This window comes from Panicum virgatum, chromosome 2N (genome assembly GCF_016808335.1).
Source record: "Panicum virgatum strain AP13 chromosome 2N, P.virgatum_v5, whole genome shotgun sequence".
Classification (NCBI taxonomy): Eukaryota; Viridiplantae; Streptophyta; class Magnoliopsida; order Poales; family Poaceae; genus Panicum; species Panicum virgatum.
In genome coordinates, this window is record NC_053146.1 from 57,884,279 (window position 1) to 57,911,627 (window position 27,349).

The 27,349-nt window shown below is 44.0% G+C and overlaps 4 protein-coding genes and 1 long non-coding RNA gene across 8 annotated transcripts; 2 read left to right on the top strand and 3 right to left on the bottom strand.

The window, feature by feature from the left end:
- The first annotated feature begins 2,983 nt into the window (after nucleotides 1–2,983).
- Nucleotides 2,984–6,980, top strand: LOC120658413 (mannose-P-dolichol utilization defect 1 protein homolog 2-like). Its single transcript, XM_039936690.1, has 8 exons — nucleotides 2,984–3,259; nucleotides 4,832–4,985; nucleotides 5,068–5,140; nucleotides 5,300–5,366; nucleotides 5,458–5,517; nucleotides 5,920–5,980; nucleotides 6,224–6,265; nucleotides 6,535–6,980. Exons 1-8 carry the CDS (start codon nucleotides 3,098–3,100, stop codon nucleotides 6,636–6,638), a joined length of 723 nt encoding a protein of 240 aa, XP_039792624.1. The 5' UTR covers nucleotides 2,984–3,097; the 3' UTR covers nucleotides 6,639–6,980.
- Nucleotides 6,981–7,456: 476 nt separating this feature from the next.
- On the bottom strand, nucleotides 7,457–11,190 carry LOC120658329 (serine carboxypeptidase-like). The gene is made up of 9 exons (XM_039936590.1): nucleotides 10,761–11,190; nucleotides 10,479–10,647; nucleotides 10,222–10,341; nucleotides 9,687–9,830; nucleotides 9,441–9,591; nucleotides 9,110–9,198; nucleotides 8,772–9,030; nucleotides 8,133–8,266; nucleotides 7,457–7,862 (listed from the first exon to the last, which is right to left on the bottom strand). Exons 1-9 carry the CDS (start codon nucleotides 11,114–11,116, stop codon nucleotides 7,734–7,736), a joined length of 1,551 nt encoding a protein of 516 aa, XP_039792524.1. The 5' UTR covers nucleotides 11,117–11,190; the 3' UTR covers nucleotides 7,457–7,733.
- A 1,069-nt stretch (nucleotides 11,191–12,259) lies between these two features.
- LOC120658417 (vacuolar protein sorting-associated protein 24 homolog 1-like) lies at nucleotides 12,260–20,507 on the bottom strand. 2 transcript variants are annotated; one of them, XM_039936694.1, is made up of 6 exons: nucleotides 20,137–20,507; nucleotides 19,672–19,748; nucleotides 14,099–14,201; nucleotides 13,341–13,462; nucleotides 12,980–13,171; nucleotides 12,260–12,719 (listed from the first exon to the last, which is right to left on the bottom strand). In XM_039936694.1, the coding sequence occupies exons 1-6, from the start codon at nucleotides 20,246–20,248 to the stop codon at nucleotides 12,636–12,638; spliced, it is 690 nt and encodes a 229-aa protein (XP_039792628.1). In that variant the 5' UTR covers nucleotides 20,249–20,507; the 3' UTR covers nucleotides 12,260–12,635. The 2 variants fall into 2 exon arrangements, with proteins under 2 accessions (XP_039792628.1, XP_039792629.1); XM_039936695.1 differs by lacking the exon at nucleotides 20,137–20,507 and adding an exon at nucleotides 19,870–19,888 and having other exon boundaries at nucleotides 12,337–12,719.
- Nucleotides 17,206–19,200, top strand: LOC120658477. Its single transcript, XR_005668689.1, has 3 exons — nucleotides 17,206–17,513; nucleotides 17,968–18,024; nucleotides 18,618–19,200. It is a non-coding gene; the product is annotated as an uncharacterized LOC120658477 (long non-coding RNA).
- Nucleotides 20,508–21,231: 724 nt separating the features above from the next.
- On the bottom strand, nucleotides 21,232–25,130 carry LOC120658442. Of its 3 annotated transcripts, none has more exons than XM_039936723.1 (6): nucleotides 24,912–25,130; nucleotides 23,257–23,383; nucleotides 22,838–23,088; nucleotides 22,223–22,310; nucleotides 21,698–21,764; nucleotides 21,232–21,622 (listed from the first exon to the last, which is right to left on the bottom strand). In XM_039936723.1, exons 2-6 carry the CDS (start codon nucleotides 23,259–23,261, stop codon nucleotides 21,569–21,571), a joined length of 465 nt encoding a protein of 154 aa, XP_039792657.1. In that variant the 5' UTR covers nucleotides 23,262–23,383; nucleotides 24,912–25,130; the 3' UTR covers nucleotides 21,232–21,568. The 3 variants fall into 3 exon arrangements, with proteins under 3 accessions (XP_039792657.1, XP_039792656.1, XP_039792658.1); XM_039936722.1 differs by having other exon boundaries at nucleotides 22,838–23,093; nucleotides 24,912–25,129; XM_039936724.1 differs by lacking the exon at nucleotides 24,912–25,130 and having other exon boundaries at nucleotides 22,838–23,161.
- Nucleotides 25,131–27,349: the final 2,219 nt, after the last annotated feature.

The following is a 27,349-nucleotide window of genomic DNA, read 5'->3' on the forward strand; positions in this document are numbered from 1 at the left end:
GCTATACGTACCTAGCATTCAAAATATTCATGTACATTTCACAATAAAATCAAGCTAATCGAGGACCATGGTTGGTAGACTGTACATGCAGCCGACAAAACATTGCTAGTACAATTTTAATAAAAAGATTGAAGTTTTTAGTTTCAAAAAAGATTGAAGTTTGGCACAAACTATAAAATTAAGAAGCATTTTTCATGCTCAGGATCAATCTATCATTTACTGTCATTAAAAATATATGTTGCTTCAGGATTTAGTACATTAAACCTTTTTTCCAATGTCATTATTATGCTCAGGATTTAGTACATTAAAAATATTCATGTTATATTTATAACCCAAAACTCAATGGGGAAGGAGGTCCCTTTGATTTAGCTTCGAGAAAGGGGTCCAACCACAACCAGTGCTTCTTTATTAGTAGCCTGGGACTCGTGTGCAATTTGTTGCGATGGCAGGTGAGCACAAATGCCGCACCAGGATTCGAATCCTAGATAGGCGGCATGTTGTATACTTCGCTTGCTCCCTAATTTCATCTCAAATTTTCAGTTATCAATCTTCTATAGCACTGGTCTCGGGCACCGAAAAATATATGATTTTTTATAAGAAAATGTGCAGATATTCCGCCGAGTTTCTCCCTGTTTAGTATGATAAGGGTGCACCTCCAATCCTCTTTAGTTTAAAATTTTGTACTATTTTTTTAAAATTAGATCTTATTTTAGAACATTAGTACATAATTTTGAATGAAAAAAGGTTGGAAGTGCACCTGAAGATCACCAATTTGCACCCCTAAGTATGCGTGACTAAGAGTATCTCAAAGAGCTCTGGTATCTCGGCTTGGCTAGCTAAAAATCCAACAGTATAGGTATCATCCTTCCCACTATGTAAACCATCATCCACGGTGGGCAAATTTGCCTCAGCCCATCCGCCCTCTATCTTGACCCTGCCCCCGCTCTCCCTCCCTCCTGCTGTCCTCTCTCCCAATGTGCTCACTCGCCGTCGACAGGAAGCCCGCGCCTCCGCCGGCCTTGGGCCCCCGCTGGCACTGGCCCCGCGCCCCCACTCCGACACGGCGGCGCGGAGCGCCTCCGCCGTCCTCGCACCCCCGCCGGCCCCGCACCCCCGCGTCGTCCCCAGCCAAGGCCGAGAGGCGCCTCTGCCGCCAAAGCCCAAGCCGCCCTCTGCCGCCCAACAGACGAGCTCGCTGAAGGTTTGTGGACGTCGAGGGCCTGGGGCAGCGCAGCTCCGCGTGGCCACCAGATCGTGATGTCGGCGCTGTTCCCGGCGTGCGCTAGACAGCAGCCTTCCTCGTCTGGCGACCTCGATGGCGGCGGCCAGCTGCTGCGCCTCGGCCATCTGCTGGTGGTGGTGGAGCTCTCGGTGGAGGGCGGCTCCGAGCAGCGGGCGAGCTCCCTGGCGACCTCGACGGCGGCGGTCAGCTACTGCGCCTTGGCCAGCTGCTGGTAGTGGTGGAGATCCCGGCGGAGGGCGGCTCCGGGCGGCGGGCGAGCTCCATGGACCGCAGGAGGATGCGGTGAGCAGAGGCCGGCGCATGCTGGGGAGGAAGAAGATAAACGTGACACTGACATGTAGGGCCCACTAATATAGCACTATATGGAAAATCTAATTTAGAGAATCTGTTGGATTAGCTTTCAGTTTTGAGACCTTTATAATTTTTACCTAGCTCCAAACTCTCTACTTTTAGCTAGAATTATACATAACCTCTTGGAGATGCTCTAAAGGTGGTAAAGTGCTTTGAAATTTGATTTAGATAATCTAAGGGTTGAATTCTAAAAGAATCATACTCTAATTTTATACAGTTCTGAGCTAAAAATATAGAAACTAAGTTGGATTATGAATGGACCACTAGTATCATGATGATCTGTGACCACTCTAGCGGAAGCAGAGTTACTGCCCAACTTGCACCCCAAAACAGAAACCGCTTTAGAATTCTCTAGGCCCGCAGTACGAATATCGATTGATTCGCGCCTTTTTTATTTTTATATTAAAAAAAAGCAAAATTTCAAAAATATATGCCGAATAGGGAAATTTTTAAAAATGGGTGGCTGTAATGGGAGACAGGGTGCCTGTCGCCCACTGGATGGGCGACAGGACCTAAATGTAAAAAAAATTACATTTAGGTCCTAGCGCCCAGGGCTCGTTAAACAGTGAACTTTTAAATTCGATATAAAATTGTAGGAAAATCAACAAAATACAAACACAACTGTTCTGGATTCTATGAAACAAGATCTACAACTTTTGTTACATAAAGTTTTTCATTTGATCAATGTATCTTGCTCTATTTTAAATACCAGTTTAATACACTTTTATTTAAATCTCAAGATCCATCCTTTGGATGCATGTATTCTTTGGCCAGAGTGTTGCATATGGTGAGCATAGGCTTGTACAAAATTGGTAGGCCCAGAAAACATTTCTATAATAAGTTTTTAAATTAGATCTTGCAATATGTCTAGTTTAAATGGGTTATTTATCCATACTGCTATACTGAGTATTAGAAGCCATAACTTTTACAGTATTATTATTTTATTTCCTAAGAGCTATAAAAAAAGTTTGGTAAATTTTAGATAAGAAAAACTAGACCAAATGAATTATTTCAGATTTTTCTAGGTACAAGAACTAATTTTCTTGATTTAGATACATTGATCAAATGAAAAACTTTATATAACAAAAATTGTAGATCTTGTTTCATAGAATTCATAACAGTTGAGTTTGTATTTTTCCGATTTTATATCGATTTTACAAGTTCACTGTTTAATGCGCTCTGGGCGCCAGGACCTAAATGTAAATTTTTTTACATTTAGGTCCTGTCGCCCATTAGGGGGGCGACAGGCACCCATTTTTTAAAATTTTCCTATTCGACATATATTTTTGAATTTTGTTTTTTTTTAATATAAAAATGAAAAAGGTCCGATTGATTCCTTGCGTCGGCCCATCAACAACGCGCATCTCATCGCTGTACGCGGCCCAGCTCGCTAAAAAAATCCGCGCCGGTTCGCGTGGCGTGTGGGCTTCTTCGCAGTTCGTCGTCGTCTCCACCGTCGACGCCGCGGCAAACCTGCGCCACCTCGACGGGAGGAGAGCGGCCATGGTGGCGATGGAGCTGGAGATCCTGGGCATGAACTTCGGGTGCGTCCTCGCGGCGCTGAGCGACGCCAAGATCCCCGACAAGGGCTGCCTCCTCCCGCTCATCTCCAAGCTGCTCGGCTACGCCATCGTCGCCGCATCCACCACCGTCAAGCTCCCCCAGGTTCCCCCACCTTCCTGTTGCCACTGGTTAAAGGTTCTTCTGTGCGTCAAGATATGAGTGCCTGTATGTGTTTCGATCTGTCGGGGAGCTCGCCTGGATGGTGTGAGAGGGGATCTCAAATCTCAGGCTCTTTGCGTGAGCATCGCGTGCAGAACTTTGCATAAAGGGCCCGCTTTTGGTAGCTTTGCTGTGAGCTTGGCGCGGCGCGGTAAAAGAGCCGGGAAATCAAGGGGGTAGCCGCCGGAATTCTTTGTTCTTTTTTGGGATGGTGGTGGATTGGCGTGATACTTTCTGGTGCTTGAGTGCAGAGCATAAACTCTTTCATTTACTTCCTCTCTCTAGAGCTTCCCCTTCTCAGAAACATCAGTAATTCGAACTTCTCAGTTCTGGCCTCAAGTCGAGACATTGATCGGCGAACATGATCTCATCAGTCCCTGTGCTCTGCTCTGGAATCACCGTTGCCACATTGCAGGCCCAGTCAGTCCACCAAATAATATCCTCTAAAAGCCTCACATCGACCTTCTTCAAACTATCAAGGGAACCTTCATCCTTGAATGTTCGCACCCCACAAATGCCTGCAAATAGAATCCAGTCACTGCCGGATCCCCAAAATTTGAAGGCCTCAGAGATGAGCGAAGGGAAAAAGCTAGCCTCCGGGATGCAGCTGGATATGATGGGCATGAACATGTGGTGCTTCCTATCGTTTCCTTTGGATGCAAACATCCTGCTGTCTTTCTTGTCTAAGTTCCTCGGGTATTCCATCATTGCTGCATCCACCATAGCCAAGCTCCCTCAGGTGCTTTCATCTAGTGTTATATTAATTATCAATAACAATTAAGAACTTCGACAAACCTAAGAATTAATAATTTGACAGTTGCGGAGGAGATTGCTCCTTTACCTTCTACCTAGATATGTGTGCAAATTTTGTATGATGTGGTATTGGGTAGCGTTATTTGCCTTGGGTACTATTGTTCCAACATCGGGAAAGGAATTAAAAAACAATGATGCATGTGGTTTCCTTCTTTGTTATAGGGCTCGGTTTTCATGATTTTTGCTGCACTTTTCTGTGTTACATCGACCCTTGCAATGTCCGAATCTTGGGGCAACCATGCCATGAGTGTGTAATGTGGTAATTGACAATAAGAAGGTTAAGAAGGGGGGTAGTTTGCAACTATCTCAGATGTTTGAGTGGAGGAGCGTCTGGTATATGCCTATTGGCTTTTTGTAGTGGCACATAATTATGGGTTGCAAAAGCTGTGGAAGGAATGGTGAAGCAGGTAATTTGTTACCTGCATGGACTGGCACTTGGATTAGGGATAATAAACCTGGAGACTCTTGCCTCTCTTAGCGACAGAGTTCATTTACTGTTAAGAATTAGGAAGAAGTTAATCCAAGATCACACATAGCTTTTTATTAAGTTAGGATACTTGTTTAAATTCATAATAGAAAAAAGACATAATTCGTCCCAAGATTTACCTATTGATCATGTTCTCAGAATCTTACTTGTACTTTGGGATTCATTACCTTCTCATTTTGAGTTTCCACCATAATTACAAATATCTCCTGCTGCAGATACTGAAAATTTTGAAGCATGGAAGTGTTAGAGGACTTAGTGTAGCATCCTTTGAGCTTGAGGTCGTTGGCTACACGATTGCTTTGGCATATTGTATTCATAAAGGACTTCCCTTTTCAGCTTATGGAGAGCTAGCTTTTCTGTTAATCCAAGGTAAGCTTTCCTTTTCTATTGTTAAAGCAGCTGTAGTTGTCTTTGCTGGTTTTCTTGACTGATGTTTATATCTGATATGCAGCAATTATCTTGGTTGCAATCATTTACTATTACTCCCCGCCAATGGGAACCAAAACATGGATGAAAGCTTTATTGTATCCTTAATTTTGCTGGTGTTTATTTAACTTAACTTCTCTGCTGGCAAAAGATGTGCCAAGTCCCTTCGAGAAGTTTAATGAAGAATCACCAAACTTCATTAATATTTTGTCTGATTACAATGTTGAACCTGCTTTCCCTAAACAGCGGTCACTTAGATATTGTGGACTGGCTCCAACTGTTTTGGCTGGAAAAATTGATCCTGCTCTTTTTGAAGTCCTTTATGTAAGTTGTGAGTAATGTTTGATGTGTTGCACGTGATCTAGGTGTATATACTTGACCTATTGACTTACTTATTGTCTATTATTATGTGTAGGCTTCACAGCATGCTATCTTCTTTTTTGCTAGAGTTCCACAGATATGGAAGAATTTTACGGTGCGTTGTTACATTTTTGTCACACCTTATTACGCAATTTATATATCTTTTAGAGCAATAGATATCAGCTTGTATATTTGAGTGCAGTATGGAATATACACATGTTTGGGAACCTAGCTGCATTAATGAACTCTACTATCAATGAGCATATTGTGAAAAATTTATGAGTGTTAGCTTGTAAAGAGTGATTCAACCAACACTTGTCATTTGTGCTTTCTCTATCTTGGACAGTAATCTGCTTGAGTTGCGTAGGCTTTTATTGCCAAGTTGCAGTATTTTGGACCTGAGTTACTTGAATTAGATGTTTTCTGGCACTTTATTGGAGCACTATTTCAGAACTTGGTTCATGTGAAGTGATTATTTCAAATATGAAATAGCTGTTGTCTTGTCCATACTTTGCAGAATAAGGGCACTGGCGAGCTCAGCTTTCTTACCTGTTTCATGAACTTTGCTGGTTCTATTGGTAAGTTTAAGTACATGTTAAATATAAGCCATTATATTTTTAACTTCTGGCTTGGCTTGTTTGCTAATATTACTGTTTCGCAACAGCGTATTAAGTTAAACAGTCTAGCATTTAACACGTGTGGAGTTTGTATACTGAATTGTAAATATTTAACATGACTCAGATAATCACATTCTTAATTGATCATTTCTTTCCCCGATGATAGCGCAAGCTCACTAATCTCTGATATCGCTTGTCTTGCAGTAAGAGTTTTTACCAGCATCCAGGAGAAGACTCCCTTAAGTGGTATCCTTGATTCTAATTATGGTTCATTACAACATACTGATGGATTTTGTTCACTGTTATCATGTGGCATTCTAGTTCTAGATGCGCCCAACTGCCATTATGTAGGTAATTAATAGAATCATGAACTTGATAGAATACTACTTGCCCAAACCATATTAGGTCAATATCCTCATGGTTAAAGTTTTGACTTGGTAGCCACATGTCCCAATATAGCTCCTAAAATATTATACTGTCGTCAGTATACTTGGTGACCCTTAACTCTTGGAAAGTGATCATGGGCTCTGCAATTGGCATCGTCATGAACGGCACACTCTTGGGTCAGATACTACTGTACCAGAAGGCCACTCCGAAGAAACAAAAGAAAAAAGATTAAGCAACAAGCAAGAGAGACAACAGAAAGTTTTTGTTCTCTTCGTCCGAGGCTCCGAGCAAAAGGCACTGGTATACGAACTTGTTGGTAACTTGTTTTATGAGGAGAACAATAGGCAGAATACAGTCTTGCTATGCATGGATATTTCTGTGATGTTGCTTTTAGCACTTAGCGGTGTACCATGACTTGATATAGTTCATACAACTGTACTTAGCTTGTGTCTGCGTAAGCTGCCGTTGAATCGTTGATGGATAGTATTTGTTTGCCATGCATGGTTTTTGCTTATAAGACTATAAAGATGCTAGCTGCGAGGAAAATACAGAAAGCCTATGAACCATTATGACATTCCACTTCGATTCTCCTTATTTGGGGATTGGGATCTTTTGATATTCATCTCCCTAAGTCCTCATCAGGCCGTGGAAAGCTTGTATTCAGTGTTATATTTACGTTCCTGGGGATATATGTTCAAAATTTTCCACCAAATTTTCACAGAAAGCCATGAAAGTTCTTCTAAGGATGACTTCACATAAAGCATGACTGAAGCAAGAAACTGAGGAACACAGTAGAGGTCGAGAGTACGATACAAAGAGCATCGCCTCTGACCAAAGCATGAAAGTCCTGGGGATATTTGTTCAAAAATTTCCACCAAATTTTCACAGGAAGTCATGAAATTTCTTCAAAAGCCTTTTATAAATTGGCAAAAACAAAGATTTTTGATTGAACCTTGGGCCTCCTTTCAACCAGTAGTTGGACGCAAGTTATAAAATTTTATTGTTAGCGCTTTCCCGCAGGCCATCACAAAAGATAATTCTCAGGACAGATGTCATCAGAAAAGATGCTTCTCAGGGCAAGTCTCCGTACATGCCTTGCCACAATTCTCTGAAAATTTTATTACATGCTAATCGAGTTGTAAGACCACGTCTCATCAGCATTCGGGGCGCCCGTACAAGGCAAATAACATCTGTACGGTCGCAAGATAAGCTTGTCAGAGCTGAGGATAATCCTGGAGTACACAGAAAATTACATAAGGTAGTCTGAGGAGACTAGTGCTGGGCAGCATTGCAGCACCAAGTTGCACACCACGAAGGATCTTGTTGGTCACATATCGAAATTAAACTTCTGGGAGACTGAAGACGTGCCCGAAAGGTTTCCGGAAGTCCACCTCTTCAGCATCTCCAGAGCAGCCTTCGGTTGATCCATCGGTACCATGTGACCAGAATCATGCACCTGTTACACAAACCACGTTTAGTAAGTTTTCAAAGCGAGCGCACATCACTAAGGCAATGACTCTGACATCCAATAAGCCATCAACTTTAGCTCTCACTGCAGATACAAAGTTTCTTGCATTTTTCTTAATGATTTCCATGAAAAATTGTGAATATAGGCATATATCTCTTGCCTCTACCACCAATTACTGTGTGACTACTTCTGTTTACCAATAAAGATTGCTGGTCATATAAAGAAAGCTGCACTCTGTGCATAGTATATATATCTCACCTTCAAGAAACTCAAAGGACCATGGCTCTTTAGAACGCCGGCTTCTTTTCCATCGACAGTGAAGGGCTTATCAGACGATGAGACAAAAGCTTCCTTTCCAGACCATTCCATAGAGTTTACCCATCTCGAGTTCCCTGCCCAGATCAGGATAAGATTATGTACGCATCCGGTGAAGCAAGGATACAATAGTAAAAACCACAATAATGACAAATGAAAGAACAATTCTTCAGCAGCGTTGTCTTCCTATATTATTATCCATTCGCAACTTGCATCATTATGTACCCCCCAAAAAAATAATTGAAAGTAGTGTGCAGTGTTATCCTTCTCTGAGATTAGGAAAGTTCATACTAAATTATGCCTTAGTTAAATGAGCTGCAGCAAGTTCCAAATCTATGCTTCCACCGCAAATTTTCATACTACCAACCAAACAAAGATTTAATATATATAACACATACTCCTGCTACTATTTTTCTTGTAAAGAACTTGAATAAAACCTAATAGTTATGGAGCAATTCACAAATCTCAGATGGCAAAAGATTATAGTGAATTCATCATTATCTGTGTCGAGTGAGATTCAGTGTTGTACGATATGGAAAACATAGCATCACGAATGTTTATAGTAAGTTGCAAGGTACTCACCGAGCCAGTTGCATATGAGATCATACTCTCCAGCGTAAATCAACACTTTGATGTCATTCTCAAGGAGTTCAGGGATTCCAACTTCAAGGTTCCTCATCCAATCTAATAGCATGGCCTCATAGACACTTGTGCTGCATGAAACGAACTCTATGTCTCCAACTCCAAGGCTCTCTCTAACAGATTTTTTGTTCAGGAATTTCTCCAAATTTGAGAAATCATAGCACAGGCTTCCAACACATGGTTTCCTGATGTCATAGTACTGCGAAGACAAGATGAACACTGATTAGAAGGTTCCAAAATATGGGATTGAAAAATACAGCATGTGTTTTGCACCCTACATTTTTATTCCCTATGATTATCCTGATGGCACTGAAAATTGTATTACAAACGAAGTAAGCGGCAAGGCAGGATACAGTGCCAGAGGTACCTGCAAAAGAAGAAAGGATTAAGTTTCATCAACTCATACAGTCATAGTGCATGGCACCAGGGATGCTGTGGAAGCTTTTCTTTGAAAAGAACCAATTAGCACCAACGAGTTAATATGCAACGATGCAATGAACTAATTGCTGAAGAAACATTGAAGATTGCTGGTATTGCTGCAAGGCCAAGACCCAAGAGGCAAAATTTACCAATACTAGCAGAGATTTACACACTCAAAGCAGGACTTACCACAAAGCTTGACAGCAAATTCACAAGTTGGAACTATTTTATTGATCCTGTTAAACTGTGATTTTGTGATCAAACCCATATCCAATGCATAATCAGGGTATGCCTTGTACTGTATTGCTGGATCTGTTAGCCCGTTGCCAATCGCAAAACCCTAAAAATCATATAAAGTGAGGATTAAACCATGACAATAATGTATTTAACAAAAAAATAGCATATATACTTTGAGAAAGAGAGAAAGAATAAAACCTTCAGATTAATGTGAATGCCCTCATTGTTATTGTTTCCTCGGTACACACGACTTGCAAAGGCAGGAATGTAATGGCCAGCATATGATTCCCCGGTTATGAAGAAATCATTTTTAGCATACTCTGGGTGCTCAGCGAAAAAGGCCTGCCAGTATCACATGGTTAGAAGCACGAAACCAAATTCATGATAAATGCAAAAAGACACATTTCTTTCTAGGCTAATGCTAAAGTTAACGATTAACACTGTAGCCTATATAAACTCTATGCCTTATTAACAAAAACTCTAATCTATTTTTGGTTTAGGAACATAGCACAACTGAAGGTACTGTTGTAATTCATGTCACGGACATCCTACTAGAAATTGGCTACTTTATAATATGCAGCCATATAACTTAGAAAGGATGGCAACTCAGCCTTGTGCGGATCATGAATGATATGCAACATGAATGTTCCCCTTGACTCAGGCCACACCACACCGCGAAATTCGACTTCCACATATAACTGAATGCGTCATGTTCAAAAAAAGGATAGTCTACCTGCAGGAAGTCATATAAATCATTGCTGATGGCAGCTTCGTTGTGGCGAGTGTCCCGTGAGTCCGAGCTGTAGCTGAAACCAGTTCCAGTGGGCTGGTCAACATAGATAAGGTTGGATGCCTGTGAAAGACAGAACAGAAGCTTATCTATGTTACAGGAACACATCTGGAAGTCACAGACCCTGAAAAAACATAATAGAAAGTTGTCCCACTACTAGATCAGTAGATCACTAAGAGCAGGAACAGTAGGATATGTACCTTGTCCCAGCCAAAGTCATTCCAGACGAGCGACAAGTTGTCCGCTATGTGGAAGGGTCCATTCTCGTAGAAGAGCGCGAGCTCGCTGCTGCACCCGGGCCCGCCCGTGAGCCAGATCACCACGGGGTCGTCCTTGTGCCCCCTCGACTCGAAGAAGAAGTAGAACATCCTGCACAGCACAGCGCGATCCGGCGCGAGCGAGCGAGCGAGCGACATGGTCGGTGTGCGAATAACCAAAGCGCGCCATGAGCGAGGGAGTAGAGAGAGACAGGGGGAGCTCACCTGGCGTCGTGGGTGTTGGGGAGGCGGTAGTACCCGGCGTGGTGGCCGAGGTCCTCCACCGACGAGCCCTCGCCCGCGAGGGCCGCGAGGCGGATGGGCCTCTCGACGAGGGTCCCCGCGGGGGCGGGGGCGCCGTCGGCGGGGACGGGACGCGGGGAGGCGTCGGCGGGGTGGAGGTTGAGGGCGCGGATCAGGTCGACGGCCGTGGAGCGGGGGAAGCGCGGGGCCAGGTGCCGCGGCGCGGAGGACGGGAGGCGGAGGACGCTCCCGCCATCCGGCGAGCCGCGGGCGGCGGAGACGGCGAGCAGGAGGAGGCCGAGGAGCACGAGCGCGGGGCTCCTACCGGCGGGCTCCATGGGTGGTCGTTCGGTGGCGTATCGGCGTACCCTTCAGAGTTGGGGAAAGAAGAGGACTTCGGAGGTTAGAGCTAGAACAGTCAACAACTACGCTAGATTTTTCTAGAGCCCACCTGTCAGTGAGGGTTGGCGGTGAGACACTGCCCGGCACACGTGTGCCCCGTATGGCCCAAGTGGCACAAAGCAGGAGAAGCGAAGCGTGCTCCCAGATGCCACCGGAACCTCGAGATTTTTTTTCGCAATGGGATAAAACTTTTTTTTTTCGTGCGGAACTATGCAACCCATCGAGACGTGCTCTTTGATCTCCCTCGTCATTCACAAGTCATAAAAGCTTCACAAAATCACATGAAGGCTAATTGTACAGACGAGTTAGGTTTTTGCGTACATATTCACTGATAACCTTTTCCAATTGCTATCATTTTAGGAGGTTTCGTGCAAATTCACAGATTGCTTAACTATTTCAATTTGTGTTCTACTGGAAACGACTGCAAATACACCAGTCTGTTTCAGATCTGGGTCTGCACTTGCAATAGCTGACAACTGATATTCCCTGAATGTATTTGAAAGTAATGGCCTTCATCTGCTGCAGGCATGCATACAATGATACAAGTCATCTGCAGTCATCTAAGCACTGAAAGAGGGGTAAAGAGTGTCATTTTGTAATAGGCATGTTATTGTAAAAATCGTGAAAATCTTATCTTCCCCCTTTAGGCCAGTCTCAATGGGAGTTTCATGGAGGATTTCATGACATTAAATATCATCACTTTTGCTGACATGGTAAGGAGAGAGAATGATGGGATTTCATAGAATGTGAGGAGAATTTCATCACCATGAAACTCATCCGGCACAATTACCTAGTTCCCAGTCTAGGAAACTGTGTTTGTGAAACTCCCACAGAGACTGACCTTACACCCCATTTTGTACAATTAACGTGGAGGGCTCTCGCTCCTATGACGAATAAAAATTTCTCCCTCCCTCTATCGGCGAAGTTTAATGCATCAGGTTGAAGCTGGATTTGATTGTAACTCGCATGGAGATGGCATAGCACACGCACACAAGAATTCACCAAGATCCCTCATCCTCCAGAATCAGAGACAAGTCACCAGCCGAAAATCAAATACACCAACTTCGCAGAGGTCACCATGTCAAGAAGCATATATATATATTCACTCGAATATTATGCCAGTTAATAGCATATCACAACTCTCTGAACAAAATGCTGGGTACCGAAGCTTGGCAGCTCGTTGCTGTGTTTCCGATGGTATCTGTACACGTGAGAACGTGACATACTGAAGAGTAGACAAACCATTATTCAGTTTTTTTCTGTGCTAAATCTTCAATCTCAGACCAAATCAGCAACAAGAAGTCGCTGTTCACATCACATTGCTTACTGTACAACAATACCTTGCGGGGTCAAGAGGGAAACAACCATCATCATTCATCAACCCAATTTGACATACAACAGTTTGGCTGCCTAGATCATGGACTCTGGAAGTTAGATGCCTCGGGGATGCATGGTTTACGACCTCACTTTGGCAAGCCGGGCCCTGATCTCTTCTAGGTCTTCCTCGTCGTCATCAACACCCTCAGCAACAGCTTGTCGCTGCAAAACGTGCAAAACCGAGGTCATCATAACTAAGATCATGTCCTTAGTACAAAGAGCACTTTAGTAGCATATGGTCAACACTACCAGAGCAACAGTAATTAATTCGATTTTGGCCTCAAAACTAACTCTACAATGCTGCAAAGGACAATTTAACTCCTCCAAAGCAATTTTCCATACAATACCTTTATCCTCTGCACATTTCAATGTTCATGTACAGGATACTCACATGTAAAGAAACTGCAAGGCAAAGCATTTACCTCTTCTGGAACCTTGCTTGTTGAAGCTTGCTGTATCTTCTGTGTCCTGGCAGCATCTGGTAGCTGGGATGCAGTCTCCCCTGCTACCGAAGCAAGAACCTTGTCGACCTCCTCCTCAATTTCCTCTTCCATGTCCTCAGAGTCCAAAGCTGAATCAACAGCTTCATTCACCATCTCTTCCATCACACCAGCCTAGAGTCAGAAATCAGAATGCTAACATGTCAGCAGATGTTTAAAGGTACTTTGATTTGACAGAAAGGTTTTAAGTCTTTGAGCAGGGCACACCGGCACACAACACGGAAGCAATTGCTTTATATTTGGGACAGCATACACAACTACTGATAATTTACATGTATATTACCTTCGTCATTTCTTTGCTAAATTCTTGCATAGTGGCAGCCAACTCTGGAGCTTTCATTAGATTATTAACAATTTTCATCACTTCAGCACTCTTGGACAGATGGCCCACTGTTCTTGCAGTTGCTGAAAATTTGAATGCCCAGAAAAATTAATTGTATGTATTGTAAAATAAGGAAATAGTAGGCATGGAACACTATTCCCTTCACAAAAATAAAGGTGAATGAAACAGGATACATGTTCAATGCATATAAATGCAATTGTGGGACACGGACTATCATGTTGTCAACTGTGATTTGCTAAACTACAGGTTCTGAATTAAATTTATATGTTCACTGGCTATTGTACCAACTAAACTTACAGAGGAACATGCTCAAATTCAAATAACATACTAGTGTGCAATTAGATTTTTCTGAAGTGCTGCAATCACAGAAAGAGCTGTTAAAAATAATGTGGAATGAGATACCTAGAGGCAAAAATGGGGTGACACTTTTAGTGCCATATACAAATTTTGGTGTGCAAAACATTTCAATGCTTTCCAGTATTAGTGCCAAAAGATAAATTGTGCACAAACATGCTTTCGTCTGTAGAAATCGATACTTGATACTACATCAAGTCATCAATTGTCCAACAAGGGTGTGCCATTGAAAATAATTAACTAACAGAATCACTCTTCAATAAGTTCAAGGGCGTAGTTTTAGTGGACAATTTAAGACCCTAAAGCAACAAAAAAAACACAAAAACAAATAAAAAAGGCTATACCAACAATTTCTCCGAGGTGCATCGATACTGAGTTCAGCTGGGCCTTGTTTTCATAAAGACGATTAACAGCACGTCTTGATCGCACAAGTTCCTTAGCAAGTGCCTGGCATCAAAAACAAATCATAACATCAACAGCATGTTAAACTGTTGGTCTTGTTCTGACAGATAAGATCAGCCATGAAAATGTGACACTGTATTATCTCTGTTGAAACTTGAAACATTTATATGTGAAGGGCAGAAACACTGAGAAGAGCTGGTACATGCATATGAGATGTGTCATGTGCTCAGGATAATGAGTCTCCGTCAAGTAACAAATAAGCCGAGTGCAACATAACTGAATGTACTAGTGACATTCATTGGATAATTTAGCTTTTGCCATTGTCCCCCAGAATGATGTTTCTACTGATGACAACAATATTCCTGAAAACTGGTATAACGGCACTGCTGATGGGAATAATTTTCTAACTCCTTCGGTGAATATAAAGTAGTTTGCTCTAATTCTACTGGAAAAAACCAGCACACCATGATAAATTGGTAGACAAGCAACCTTCCCTATTTTCTTCTTGTTTGGCACCCATTTTTCATCGACCTCTAACTACTTTGAATCTCTGAGTATTCAGGGACTATATTCCAGTGGTATGAGTGTGATTCTTTGTTATCTGCTATTGTAATCCACAAATCCTACATTGTCAATGATAATTCATAATAACAACATTCTTTAGAACAAGCCATGTTATCTAGTCGTCCGACTAATCGCGATTAGTCGGGCTTATCGGTCCATGGACCTCGATAAGGGGCACCGATTAGGTTGGAGCGACTAGTTTTCTAGTCATCCGATTAGTCGTCGTCTAATCGCGATTAGTCGCGCCGATCAGCTAGAAAAACGATCAGACCACGAGCCGGTGGTGGCCTATTTTGCGTTGTGGGCTTGGGCCGTGGTGGGCTGGAGAGGCGGCCCATTAGGTTTTAGGTATATAGAGTCAGACACAGCAGCTCCCAGCTCCAGACCACGACCGTCTGCCCGCTCCTCCAGACCACGAGCGCCGTCCGCCGCCGCCCGCCAAATCCGCGCCAAAATCGCGCTGCCCCGCCCCATGGACCGCCGCCGCCTGCTGCACGTCCGCCGGCGCAGCTGCTGGCCTACTGCTGCTACCGCGGCAAGACCCGGCGGCCGGCGACCCTCTTTCTTCCGCTTCCTAAGTTCCTGGCTCTGCCTCCGCCTCCGCCAGGCCTTGGGCGCTGGCGTTCTGCAAGGCTGCCACCAGCAGCAGCACCTGAAGATGACCTCCTCTTCCTCCGACGGTAAGTGGCATGCTTCTTCTCTGTGCTCTCCCCTCCCCTGCTTTACTGTCTGCTCATACTCGAGCTCCGCTTCCCCTCTTGCTTGCTGTTCTTCTAGCTTCTCTCTCCTTTGCTTAGTGTTATGTGTATGTGCAGATGTGGATCGACGCCACAGAGCTGTGGAAGTGTTCCCGCACATACACTTCCACCATCATTGTTGCCTTCATGCTTGCTTTTTATTAAGTAATATGTAGTACATATATCATATCGGTCCTGGGACACTAGGACGACTAGGTAGACGACTAGGACCGACTAGGCTCGACTAATCGGCCTGATCGACGACTAATCGCGACTAGTCGTCTGATCGGTCCCAAGGCGACTAGGTCCGACTAGACGATTTGAAAACATGGAGAACAAGAATGAAAAAGACCATATACCACAACCACTAATTACGAGTGAATTATTTATGGATCGGAAAATAAGCAAAACCTGTGATCTAACATAACCAACAATTCATAAAGTAGTTTTCATTTCCTTCTTATCTCTACAACTAAAAAGAACAAAGTAGACATTTACCACTCCGATGCGTTCGCTCCCCCCCCCCCCCGTGCGTCCGCCCCCGCTTCGTTGCTCTGCCCTCCGCTGCCCTTCCCCTCGCGTCGCCCCACGTGGCCACGTCTCCCCCGCTCACGAGCGGAGCAGTTTCCAGCTCGAGCCGCTGCCCTCCACCTCCCTCACCTCTCCCCACCCTCACGCGCCCAGCCTCCGCTACGGCCTCATCCTCGAGCTCTGCTCTCGCCGCCACCACCGCTCTCGCCTCACCCTCACGCGCCCGACCGCCGCTTTGCCCCTCCTATCTGATTCCTCTGCCACAGCGCCGGGTCGCAGCCCGTCTTCTAAGACCCCTCCACTGCTGCACTGCCGGCACGCAGCCCTCCTCCTCTCCACCGCTCGCAATCCGCGCCCCCCCTACCGCCGAATGCCGCGAGCAGCACCCCCCTACTCCGCCGTGCTGCCGGGCGCGAGCCTCGACGTCCTCCACCGCGGCCGTCAGATCCGTCGCCGACTCCGTGCCATTGTTGAGGACCACTTCGCGGCCCAAGGCGAATGGCTCATGACACTCGGGTACTACCACGCCAACCCTTGCCGCGACGACGCCTATCTCGAGCTTGTGGTCAAGCACGTCGGCGACCACATCTTCCGGTACTTCCCCAACGAGCAACGGTGAGGTGGCGGTCAGATCTACAGAATCAGCGCCTTCCCCTCTCAACGGCCACGCACACGATCTCAGCCCCACGGTGCGGCCCTCTCATTTGCCGGCTCCACTGCGTGCTTGGACCCGTGGCGCGGCCCCCTCTCGCGCACCTCCGGCCAATCATCGTGAGGGTGGGGATGGGAGAGGGAGCAGATGGGCACCACGGCGGAGCGGACGGTGAGCTCGTCCGCTAATTGCCTCTGCAGCCCTCTCCTACGATGCACCTCCGCCCCATTGGTGCGGAGGGTCGGGAGCCCTGCCTTGCAGAGCGCGGCCCAAGCAGTCACGCCACACGAAGGGCCACTCCACCTGCTGCCAAAACCTAACGCCAGGTCTCTCATCATTTGCTCGGAAGCTTGGCGGGTGTTCAGATCCGGCGAGCGGACCAGGTGGACGGCCGGCGGACGCGTTGCGGCGAGGGGTCCAAGATCGCCTGCAGGAACCCAACACCAGGTCAGAAGGGCCACGCCTGAACCTAACACCAGATCTCTTATCTGCTCAGAAGGTCAACAGGCGTTCAGAACCAACACATCCTGGTGCTCCTGTGGGTTTGTCTGGTATGAAGATGAAGCATTACACTCCTGCCTGAATTTAGTGCATCTCCCCAGTAACAGAATGCTTGTGCTACAGGGGATCGATAGTGCTTGGGCTGCCTATTGCTGCGGGCAAGTCACTATGCCATTAGGTCCGGAGAGAAATTTAAGTTATTGATTGTGTGTTCTGGTCTGATAGCAATACTTTTGTTTATATTTCTGCTATGATTTTGCCTGGAATGACATTTGTGGTGACCCCACAGCTTTCCCTGATGGTGGATCAACTCGACTGAGGAAGGCAGAAAGCTCGTTGCATTTTTGCCGGGTAGTTCTAGCAAGCAGTCAGGTAAAACTGTATATATTCTTGCTTTTAGTCATACTTATTCTTATTTTGATCAGTGTGTTACATTACTTCTTTAGGAGAGATGAGTTGGCACTAAAGACTGTGTGCAGGGGATATAATTGTATCTACATGAGTCCTGTTTTTGGAATACCAATGTAGCATCCTATGCCATTTTGTTTGAAATTTTGAATTATGGTAACTATATCCCTGATGCTACTCGGTTCCTGCCTATCAGTGCTATTTAATGCAATAGTGTGTTTTCATGAAATAATAATCAAAATTAAATCTAAGATGGATAGTGTGCCGATATATATTGGAAACAAGCACGCTTCATATCCCTTTTGCGGCGGTGGTGTTGCCGCTGAACTTTATTACCATGCTTAATCCCTTTCTATTTGTGATATGATGCTATTTTCCTTGGAAGATTCTTTAATCAAGAATTTCTGCTAATATTTAGGTATGCGCTACCAATATCTCTTATTGTGATTAATGATGCTCACTGTATTTCTGGATGGTGAGTTGATACCTACTTGTAGCCACTAGATATACTGCACACTAGAGAGTTCTTGGCCCCTTTTTTAATAAAGAAGTTCTTTAATCTCTAAAGAGTGATGATATTGTTGTTGGACAGAAAATAAATCATTTCTAACAATCGAAAAACGTAATTGTAGTAAACAAATGATGCTGAATAACAAAGTCAAAGTTAGACATTAAGACCCTCTAAGTTTTGCTTCTTGCCCATGCAAATTTGTTTAACTGGATAGCACTATGAGTTACACAGTCTTGATTTTAATTCATTGGAACTTGGGTAATCTCCATGCTCATACCATCTGAAGAAAGTTTAGCTAAGGTTCTTAACAGGACACAATGTTGGATAAAGCCAATGCATTCAGTAGAATTTTGGTTTGGTTCAGGAGGGGAAGTATACAGAGCTTAACCTGAACACATTGCATTCTCCATTTACATTTTTCCTGCCCAGTCTTGAAGAATATTAACTAATCAGGAAAAATAGGATTCCCTAGGCATTTGCAACATACCGAATTCAAGGCCCTCAACCAAATAGGAATCCTTACATATTAATAACTTTCTAATGTGTTCATGCTGCAGTGAACAATTGAAGTTCATGAATCCTGACAAGTATGCCGAAGCGGAATCTGAGTTAGAGAGGCAAGTTCTTGCAACTTTTCATCAAGGAATTGTTACTGTAGTCTGGTGGATGAAATTTACAGTTCTTGCTAGGGCTGAGGCTGGTATTACTGGGACTCATGAGTCTGCAGTAGAAAGTGTGAAGGCCTCCACATACTCTCATATTATTTGTTAATATAAGATGCATGTTATTGTGCACTTAAAGTATTTTCCACTGTTTCTGCCCTTATACTCCAAACTCATAAATTCTATGCATTTCCTGATAGCTCTAAAATATGATAAATCTATAGAACTTCAGCATAAGCTTAGATCTAAGTTGGTAACTAAGTTGGTATCTTGCATTGGTGCTTTAGGGCATCAAAATCACATTATTGTAGTTTGTAACACAATGCATAAAAATCACATTATTGTTTGCATTGGATCTTTAATTGAGCACCACAAGCTACATTTAAATAGAAAAATGACTTGTCATATTATGAGTACATGGATTTTGTTTTACCCGTAGCAACGCATGGGCATTTAGCTAGTAATTAACAAATCAAAGATCAAGAACAGATAAATGACTATCAGATGATGATTCTGAGTTTCTGACATAATAATGCAGAGTCAAAGATGAGATTAATCATAAAAAACGCAAAGCTTATGGCCTTCTTTCTTTCAGTGCAAGCATTCCTGCTACCATGTTCGTTATTCCTATGCTAAGAGCCTAAGACCTAAAGCAAAGCTACTTGAGAAAAGGCAGAACATGTATCTCAAATAATTGAAATTAAAGAATCTGTAAGTTTGCTTTTATTGACAACTAACACTCAATACACATTAATAGGAAAAACTGAATACCAATTCATAAAATATTGCAGGTTTAGTGGCAGGAGATTAATTAGGTTTGTGTTTGAATTGCTCGTACATACACATTAAATATCTGCGGTACTCTCAGCAGCCCAACGATCATCCTACAAACAACTAACTAACCACAGAGGAAAGCTTACACAAAACAGCGAGATTACACTGGGCACACCTTGGCAGATCCCATGTCGTTGCGCTTGGCAGCCTCCCGGATGGCTTTCTCCACATTCTTCTCCTCCCTCTGCACATCTGCGAAAACAAGGCAACGAGAAGTGAGAGAACAAATGATGCCCGGAATCATATTGTCCCAGAACGATCGTGAAAACCACAACAGCGCTACGGATAAGGGTTCAAGGGCGTGGCGACCAACCACAACGATCGCAGGAAGCGCGTGGCAAATCGCGTCACCATGCTGCCAATTTCTGAGGCGAACCTAGGGCGGGCACCAAGCAACACCCAACCACGAATCTGAGAAACCCCCCTTACCATTCCCTCCCAATTTGATCGGGCGTCCCACGGGGCCCCGGGGTAAGGCAAGGTGGGTGGGTGGGTGGGTGTTGGTGGGGGGGGGGCGGTGGGGGGAGGGAGGGAGGGAGAGAGAATGGAAGGAAGGAAGGAGAAGCGGGGGGAGTAGGACCTCGGATCTGGCGGTCGAGGACGCGGCACTCGTTGCGGAGGCGGCGCTGCCACTCGCGCAGCTGCTGCTGCGGCGTCGGCCGCGGCTTCAGCAGGTTCTGCACCTTCTCCATCGGCGCCGCGGGCACGGGGGAACGGATCGGATCGGATGCCCCTCCCCGGATCGGCGCGTGTGCTTCACGCGGGCAGGGCTGATTGCCTCGCCGGAGAAGAGGGCGGGGCAGAGAGAGGGGAGAAAGCGAGGAGCGAGAGGCGCGTCGCTGTGGCCGGTCGGCGGGCGAAACCGTAAATCGGCGCTGGCTTCTGACCGTGTTTCGACTTTCGACCTTCGAGGGCTTCCACCACACGCGCTCCTCTATCGGCAAAGGCAGCTTCCCTGTTCATTTCTTTCGTGTGTGTTTTTTGTATATCGGCGAAGTCGAGAAGCCAAAGCATCCAAATTCTAAGAAAGCAATTGACCATTAGAAGTCCAATATATCATGAATATTCTACTTAAATTTGTCCCCTGATTAACGAAAGTGAGGTTTTAGTGGTAAGAGATCTAGGAATATATTGAAGTATCACTTGAAAGCTACAGACTTTTGACAATAAAAAATTCGCGAATAATACCTCAACAATTCAACCATAAGCACTACCATCTTTAGCTTCCACCGTAGATGGAGACATGGCCACATGGGGTTGAGAGGCAACATCCGTGTGAAGTTTTTTTTCTTTTTCAGAGAAGCACATCCAGATCAGGTAGCGTCACTGGTATTTTACTCCATAGAATTTAACCAATTCAACTGATGCTGCCAAGAAGCCTCCTTACAAGCGCACAGCATAGCGAATTGTCATTTTTATTTCTATTAGTACATTTGCATGTATGCCCCCTTCTTTTATCAAATTTTTGTTAGGCCCTATTTAGTTAGAGCATTAAATGCAGTTGAAAAAAATAATTAATTACATAGTCTAACTGATTAGCACAAGCTGAATCTTTTAAGACTAATTAATTCATAATTGAACATTATTTGTTAAATAACAGCGAAATGTGCTACAGTACCAAAATCTAAACTTTTTCACCAACCTAATATTGCAGAACGTTAAAGCAGATGACAAATGTTGACAAAACATCGACTCTTCAATAACATCACAATGATCGTCTTACAGAAGCCCCTTCCCCCTTTCTATCCATATAAACAACCATTCATTTCAGTTTGACAGGCCATCGAGTGTGTCCTTCAGCAAGAAGCGACAAAGCTGACAGCTAATGTCCAAATATCAGAAACTATACCAACCCAACTGCAGTTCCTTTTCAATTCAGTCTTCCAATTCCAAATGTTGGAACTAATTAAGCAACAAGTCCGTAGTTGCTAGCTTCTTATGGAGATTACATCTTGTGGGGAGAAAGGTGATGAATTTTCTAACAGTAAGGTTAAAAGAAAGCCAAGGGTCAGCTAATCATAGAGCCCTTCTTCATGCCATATGTCGACCAAAAAATCAACCATCTCCTACAAGGATTCTGCAAGTCAGAAGCTGAAAACAAGACCCACAGATGAAAAGGAGCTTCCACTCAGGGATCTTACAGATAGTGGGATTGGCTGTGGAAAACGTTCGCTTGTCGACAAGAGATCATCATATGTTGTGCACCAACTGCAATGAGAAAGACAGTGGAATTGAGACTTGGGAATTCTGAACCCAGCAATTAGGAAATCTAATTGATTTCTTACAAGTATAGCTTGCAGCCTATCATGAATCAAGAAACTATATAACTAGCATTAAACAACAATTAGAAGCTTTCCTCAGTATGAACTAACATCGTTAATTTGCTACATGTTCCTGACAGCAGGTTTAAGTATTTTTTGCCACAACAAATACATCAAGCACTAATCATATCAACTAGCTAGGATATTAGCTACAATACCTCTAATTTGATCAAAACAACTATAGAAGATCAATAAGTTAATTTGCAGATGCGGTTATGAAATTTCACAAAATCATTAGAAATTTCACAGAATCTTTAAAGTCGCCAATTTACCAAATACCTGCCCAAGCCAATAAGACTAACTATATCTATGGATTCAGGCAATGGAAGAGGATCAGACAGAAACCTTATTACTGGCTCCCGAGGTGCCTTTTTGGGAACTTCTGCCTGATGTCCAACCCATTGCCTTCTCATCTCAGCCCATGTTATAGCAGCTGTAGAAACAAAATTTATAATCAGTCTCCAAAGGATTTTCCAGTATCAAATCTTATTTATTCATCCATACCCCTAAAAACAGGTATCGTTGACTAGGCTATTAGGTACACAAAAAAAGAACACAGAAGTTCATAGCTAACACAAGCCTTCCTCTGGAAAAAGTGAAGAAAATGAGAAGCAATGTTCTGTAAAATGACTTGACACTACAACACCCCTTTATATCATGCAGTTTTCATCATTAAAAGAAAATCAAGCCTGTATGTAAAGTTTTTGTTCAAAGTGCCAACCAATTTAGTTACAGCTTTGGTGTTGGTACAAGCACAATTAACTATTTTATTTCACCAGACTGCAAATCAAAGATGCTTTACAGTCTAATGGATGAAACAACTAAAGACATATTTAGCTCATTATCAAGCTACCTTTCTTTATCTACTTACGTAGTGAGCATCCAAACATAGATATAGACTATTAAACAGATCTCGGGATACTAAGATTTCAAAATAAAAATTTCAAAATAAAATAATACCATGGTTGATAAATGATGTATCTATCCCGTTTTCCATAGAGATTTTAGAGTCGTTGACTATTGAGTTCGGAATCGATGAGATATTCCCCTCAAGAGAAACTGATATGCTAACATTGTTCTCCATTGCATCTTGACCCGATTGCCATCGCCTTCTGCTTCCAGTAGATGAATACCGGGACCTCTTTCTTAAAGATCCTTTCAGCTTAGAATCTTGAAGTGACTGAGATTTGTTTAAATTACCAATACAGCCACTGCTCTGCACAAATTACACATCAGATATGCTTTGAGGCAGGAATTGCTCAAAAGATGGCATTGAAGTGTTCCCTATAATCATATTTGCATTGTAAAAATAAGAGTTATCATGTAATTACCTCATAGGATCAAAATAAATTTCTTAGGTATAAGTGAAGAGCACCTACCCCATATAAGCTCAAAGAGGATGTCATGCAAACACCTCAGCCATCAGTGTGCTAACAAAACTGTATAACAGAGTGAGATGGTATATCTTTACTTGCTTCAGATATCTATTGCATAGCGCATTTATTTCTGAAAAGAAAAGGGAGAATGTTATAGAACTATAGCTTAAATAAGGTATTGATCCTGAAAATAAAAGTGATGACACAAAATCTGAAGAGAGTTCGGTTGTCAAATGCTATTCTCAACATTTAGGTATGAAAAAGCATGTCAAGCAGACCATGCATGATAATAATTTTGTCAACAATTAGTTCAACAATTCGACAAATGGATAAATCTAGTTGAGCAGCTTAAGGTTCACATGGACACCATCTACAAGACATTCCCATCACATTCACACACTTGTTGGGATGCTTTTTCAGCATCAAAGTGTTTCAGTAGATCAACATGCCATGTTGCACTGTCTTTCCCGCTTCAAAATATTAAATATGTATTAGTTAAGTATTGGTGAAAAAGATAAATACTTAACTAATTGTAAGAAGAAAGGAAGATAAATATTTCTCTCATTAGGTATTGGTGAAAAAGATAAAAAAAATAATGAATGCTATTTCACTGTAAATTGCAAAGGATCTGGGCCTCAAGCAGCAGTTAACTGTAAGAATGAAATATTCCACTGTTTCAGCAAACCAAAAGGAGGAAATCACACACTTAACCAGCATAGCCTTCTATATTTTTTTATCCAGTTTTCCAAGATTCACTCAGAAAACAAATTCTATCATCTAGAATCCAAGCTTCATGTTCAGTTTAGTCTCTTAATCACTAGTCAATGTTTACATTGGAATCCACATCAGCCTAAGTATAGAGATATAGAGACAAAATATAAAGGCATAATTGTAAGATAGATAAGGCCAGACAGAATATAAATACAAATCAAATCATTACTTTAAATGTATATGACGTGGTATATGACAAGTAGAATGTTCATCAGGAGGCTTATCAGTGAACACTATGGTGGAGAATTATATGAATGTGACAGGCTAACCCAATTGATCAGAAGGTAAGCGAACTACCCCTATAGTGCCCCAGCATTCCAAGTTGATACCGGTGAATACGTAGCACTAGGTGATACCAAAGGTGAAGCATTTGAAACAGTATAGTTGTTATGGTACAGGATTAAATGAAGTCGCAAAACATATCTGCAGTTTTGGAAAATGGCCAGTGACCTCTAAGCATGACTCATTCCCGATTCACGATCATATTATTGGCCACTGAGCCATTGACCCATCGTCACGCATTACTCCACAATCCGTTTCCTCCCATTTGATAAAGTGGTTTCACGGTCCCGTACATCCTCCTCTAACCCTTCTCCACCAATCCACCAGCGGTTCGCATGGTCCGTCCAGCCGCCCCCGACTGTACAAGAATCTAGATTCTTGTACAGCACGGTACCAACCAGGATTAGAACTACACAGAGATGCGGCGTTGCCGGCGCACCAGAGATAACCACGAGCAACCGCGCGAACCCTCCCTCTTGGCCTCCAGGATTCAAAGCAATCCGCCCACGGATCCCGCCAATTCAGCAACCACCGCGGGAAAAAAATTCGGGCTACCTAAACGCATTCATCAGGAACAGAGAAGAATTGGAGTGTTGAAACCGAACCTCGCGATCAATCCGGAACGGGGAAGGAGCCAACCCGCTTTCCCTCGCCCGCTCCCCCTTCCTCCCCTTGGTTGCTCCGCTTTTGGCAAGCGAGAGAGAGGAAAAGGAATCGCGCGAGCGAGGACGGACGAGGTGGGAGGAGAGAGAGAATGGGGGGAATTTGGTCGCATCGGGCCGCCGCCGCCGGAAAGGGTGAAAGGAAAGGAGGAAGGAATGTGTTAGGTCGGGCCGCCCGCTCGCCCATGGACCGTGTCCACGGACCTAACCCCCCACCCGCCGGCGTGGCGCCCGCGGAGGTCGCCGCAGCGCGGGGGTGCGGACGCCGACGGGCACGTGGACCGGGCGTACGCGCGCGCGACCGCGCGAGCGTGCGGTGGGGCGCGCCGGGATGGGCGGATGGCAGCTGGCAGGGACAGGGAGGCTGGAGGCTGGCGCGGGGGCAAATACGGAAAGGACAGGGAGAGGTTTGACCGAGTCGGGTCGCGCGCGCGTGCGGTGGGGCGCGCCGGGATGGGCGGATGGCAGCTGGCAGGGACAGGGAGGCTGGAGGCTGGCGCGGGGGCAAATACGGAAAGGACAGGGAGAGGTTTGACCGAGTCGTGAGCAGGGATTTTTTTACCGACGGTTGAGTACCAACCGCCGGCGCCCGGTTCCGGCCAGGATTAACCATTTCGTTTTCCGGTCAAATCCCGGTGTTTAGCGGAAACGGAATTCCGTTCCGAAATTTCGGTAAATTTCGGCGAATTTTGTTGAATTTCGGTCGAAATTTGTTGAATTTTGAATTTGAAAACGAAATATACCGAAAAATACCGAAATTTCGGATCCCGGTAACTAGCGGAAACGAAAAATTTTCCGAAATTTCAGCGAAATTTCGCCGAAATTGTTAACCCTGGTTCGGCTAACCGGTCCGATTTGACCGGTTACCGTTAAAAATCGGTTAAACTCAAATTTGAATTCAAAACCCGCAGTTATACCGGTTTCGAACGGCTAACCGGCCGGTTAGACCGGTTTACCGGTCCGGTTTGACCGGTTACCGGTCGGTTTGAGTGGTAACCGGTCGGTTTGAACGGTAACCGATCAAATTCAATTTTTTTCTTTTTTAGTTTAAATTCAAATGCCCGCAAAGTATACTAAATGAATGTTTGTATAATATGTTTTAGCCTAAATGAACCCTCCAACTCTTTTTTGTACTACTTTTACATTGTATTTGTATACTTTTGTATGCACGTTTTTTTTTTGTTTAACTTCAAATGCTCGCAAAGTATACTAAATGAATGAATATTTAAAAAAATTTGACACCATTAGATTCGTCACAACTTGAAGTATTTTTAAGAATTTTTTGGGATTTTTCCATTTTTTGGAATTCAAATTTAAAATTTGAATTTGGCCCGGTTTCTAACCGCCCGGATCCGGAACCGGGCCGGGCCGGTTAGACCGGTAACCGCGGTAACCGGTCCGGTTCCGAACGGTTTTTTTAACCCTGGTCGTGCGGCGCGTGCCTTCTAATAACGACCACGAGTCCACGGCACGACTGGTGCTGGGGCCGTCAACGCAGCGCGTCTATGTACACGCCAACGCCATGAACACGGGCCATCTAGAGCATTTCGAGTGATTTTGGTGATGGTGTGACAACGTAATTAATAGGACTAAGGAGTTTGCAAGATCGTATTTGTAGAATTCTTCAGGTCCCTTGGATAGAGCCTAAGCAATATCTGAGACGTCTAATGCATCGTCGAGACGAGATGTCCAATGCACCGTTGAGACGGGATGTCCAATACACCGTCGAGACGAGGTGTCCGATTCACGGTAGAGATATCAAGTCGCAGTGAAAAAGAAACAGGAAAAACTCAGTGAGTTTGGATAATCCGAATACCCCTGGTCGGATAAACAAGCCAATGCACTCGGATTGTCCGACCCTCGAGAATGCGCATCGGATTTTGAGTAGTAGCATTCTGCAGAGAGCATGTTTTCAAGGGCTGAAAATTGCCTATGAGATCGGATTATCCGACGGTGAGAACCACATCTTGTACTCGGTGTGCCGGCCTTTTGGAGTCTTAGTGGCTCGCCGGCAACGTCATCGACCCTCCGGCTTGGTGTGGAGCGGCGACGACATCTTTGTGCGGGGGATGTAGAGACCCCCACCCTTTTTGGTGAAGCTCCTTAGTGGAACCCGGGGCCAAGGTGACCGTGATTGAGTTCACGGAAGAGACTTGGTGGCCGAGAAGCAATACTCTTTATGAGTGCTTCAATAACGTGAATGTAGGTGTGTCTTTGTGGCTAACCGAACCACGGGATAAATCCTCGTGTCAAAGAGTTTGTTTTCTCTCATCCCTCCTTTAAGCTTCCGCATTTACTTATTGCAATTTTGTGTGTTTTTACTTTCATAGAGTAGAATTTTGATAGAATTGATTATAGGTTACATAATTTTTTTTGGGATA

Excerpts from the sequence above, each read along its gene's own strand:
- LOC120658413 (XM_039936690.1), top strand. The coding sequence starts at position 3,098 with ATGGTGGCGATGGAGCTGGAGATCCTGGGCATGAACTTCGGGTGCGTC. Across the intron at positions 5,141-5,299 it reads ACATGGATGAAAGCTTTATT|ATATTGTGGACTGGCTCCAA; the intron begins GTATCCTTAATT and ends GCGGTCACTTAG. Across the intron at positions 6,266-6,534 it reads GGAGAAGACTCCCTTAAGTG|TGATCATGGGCTCTGCAATT; the intron begins GTATCCTTGATT and ends ACTCTTGGAAAG.
- LOC120658442 (XM_039936722.1), bottom strand. The coding sequence starts at position 23,283 with ATGACATCCTCTTTGAGCTTATATGGG. Across the intron at positions 22,311-22,837 it reads TACATCATTTATCAACCATG|CTGCTATAACATGGGCTGAG; the intron begins GTATTATTTTAT and ends TTGTTTCTACAG. Across the intron at positions 21,765-22,222 it reads CCTCGGGAGCCAGTAATAAG|TTGGTGCACAACATATGATG; the intron begins GTTTCTGTCTGA and ends TTCTCATTGCAG.
- LOC120658417 (XM_039936694.1), bottom strand. The coding sequence starts at position 20,248 with ATGGAGAAGGTGCAGAACCTGCTGAAGCCGCGGCCGACGCCGCAGCAG. Across the intron at positions 19,749-20,136 it reads CCTCGACCGCCAGATCCGAG|ATGTGCAGAGGGAGGAGAAG; the intron begins GTCCTACTCCCC and ends TTGTTTTCGCAG. Across the intron at positions 13,463-14,098 it reads GCACCTCGGAGAAATTGTTG|CAACTGCAAGAACAGTGGGC; the intron begins GTATAGCCTTTT and ends TCAAATTTTCAG.
- LOC120658329 (XM_039936590.1), bottom strand. The coding sequence starts at position 11,116 with ATGGAGCCCGCCGGTAGGAGCCCCGCGCTCGTGCTCCTCGGCCTCCTC. Across the intron at positions 10,342-10,478 it reads ATGACTTTGGCTGGGACAAG|GCATCCAACCTTATCTATGT; the intron begins GTACATATCCTA and ends TGTCTTTCACAG. Across the intron at positions 8,267-8,771 it reads TCTCATATGCAACTGGCTCG|GGAACTCGAGATGGGTAAAC; the intron begins GTGAGTACCTTG and ends TGATCTGGGCAG.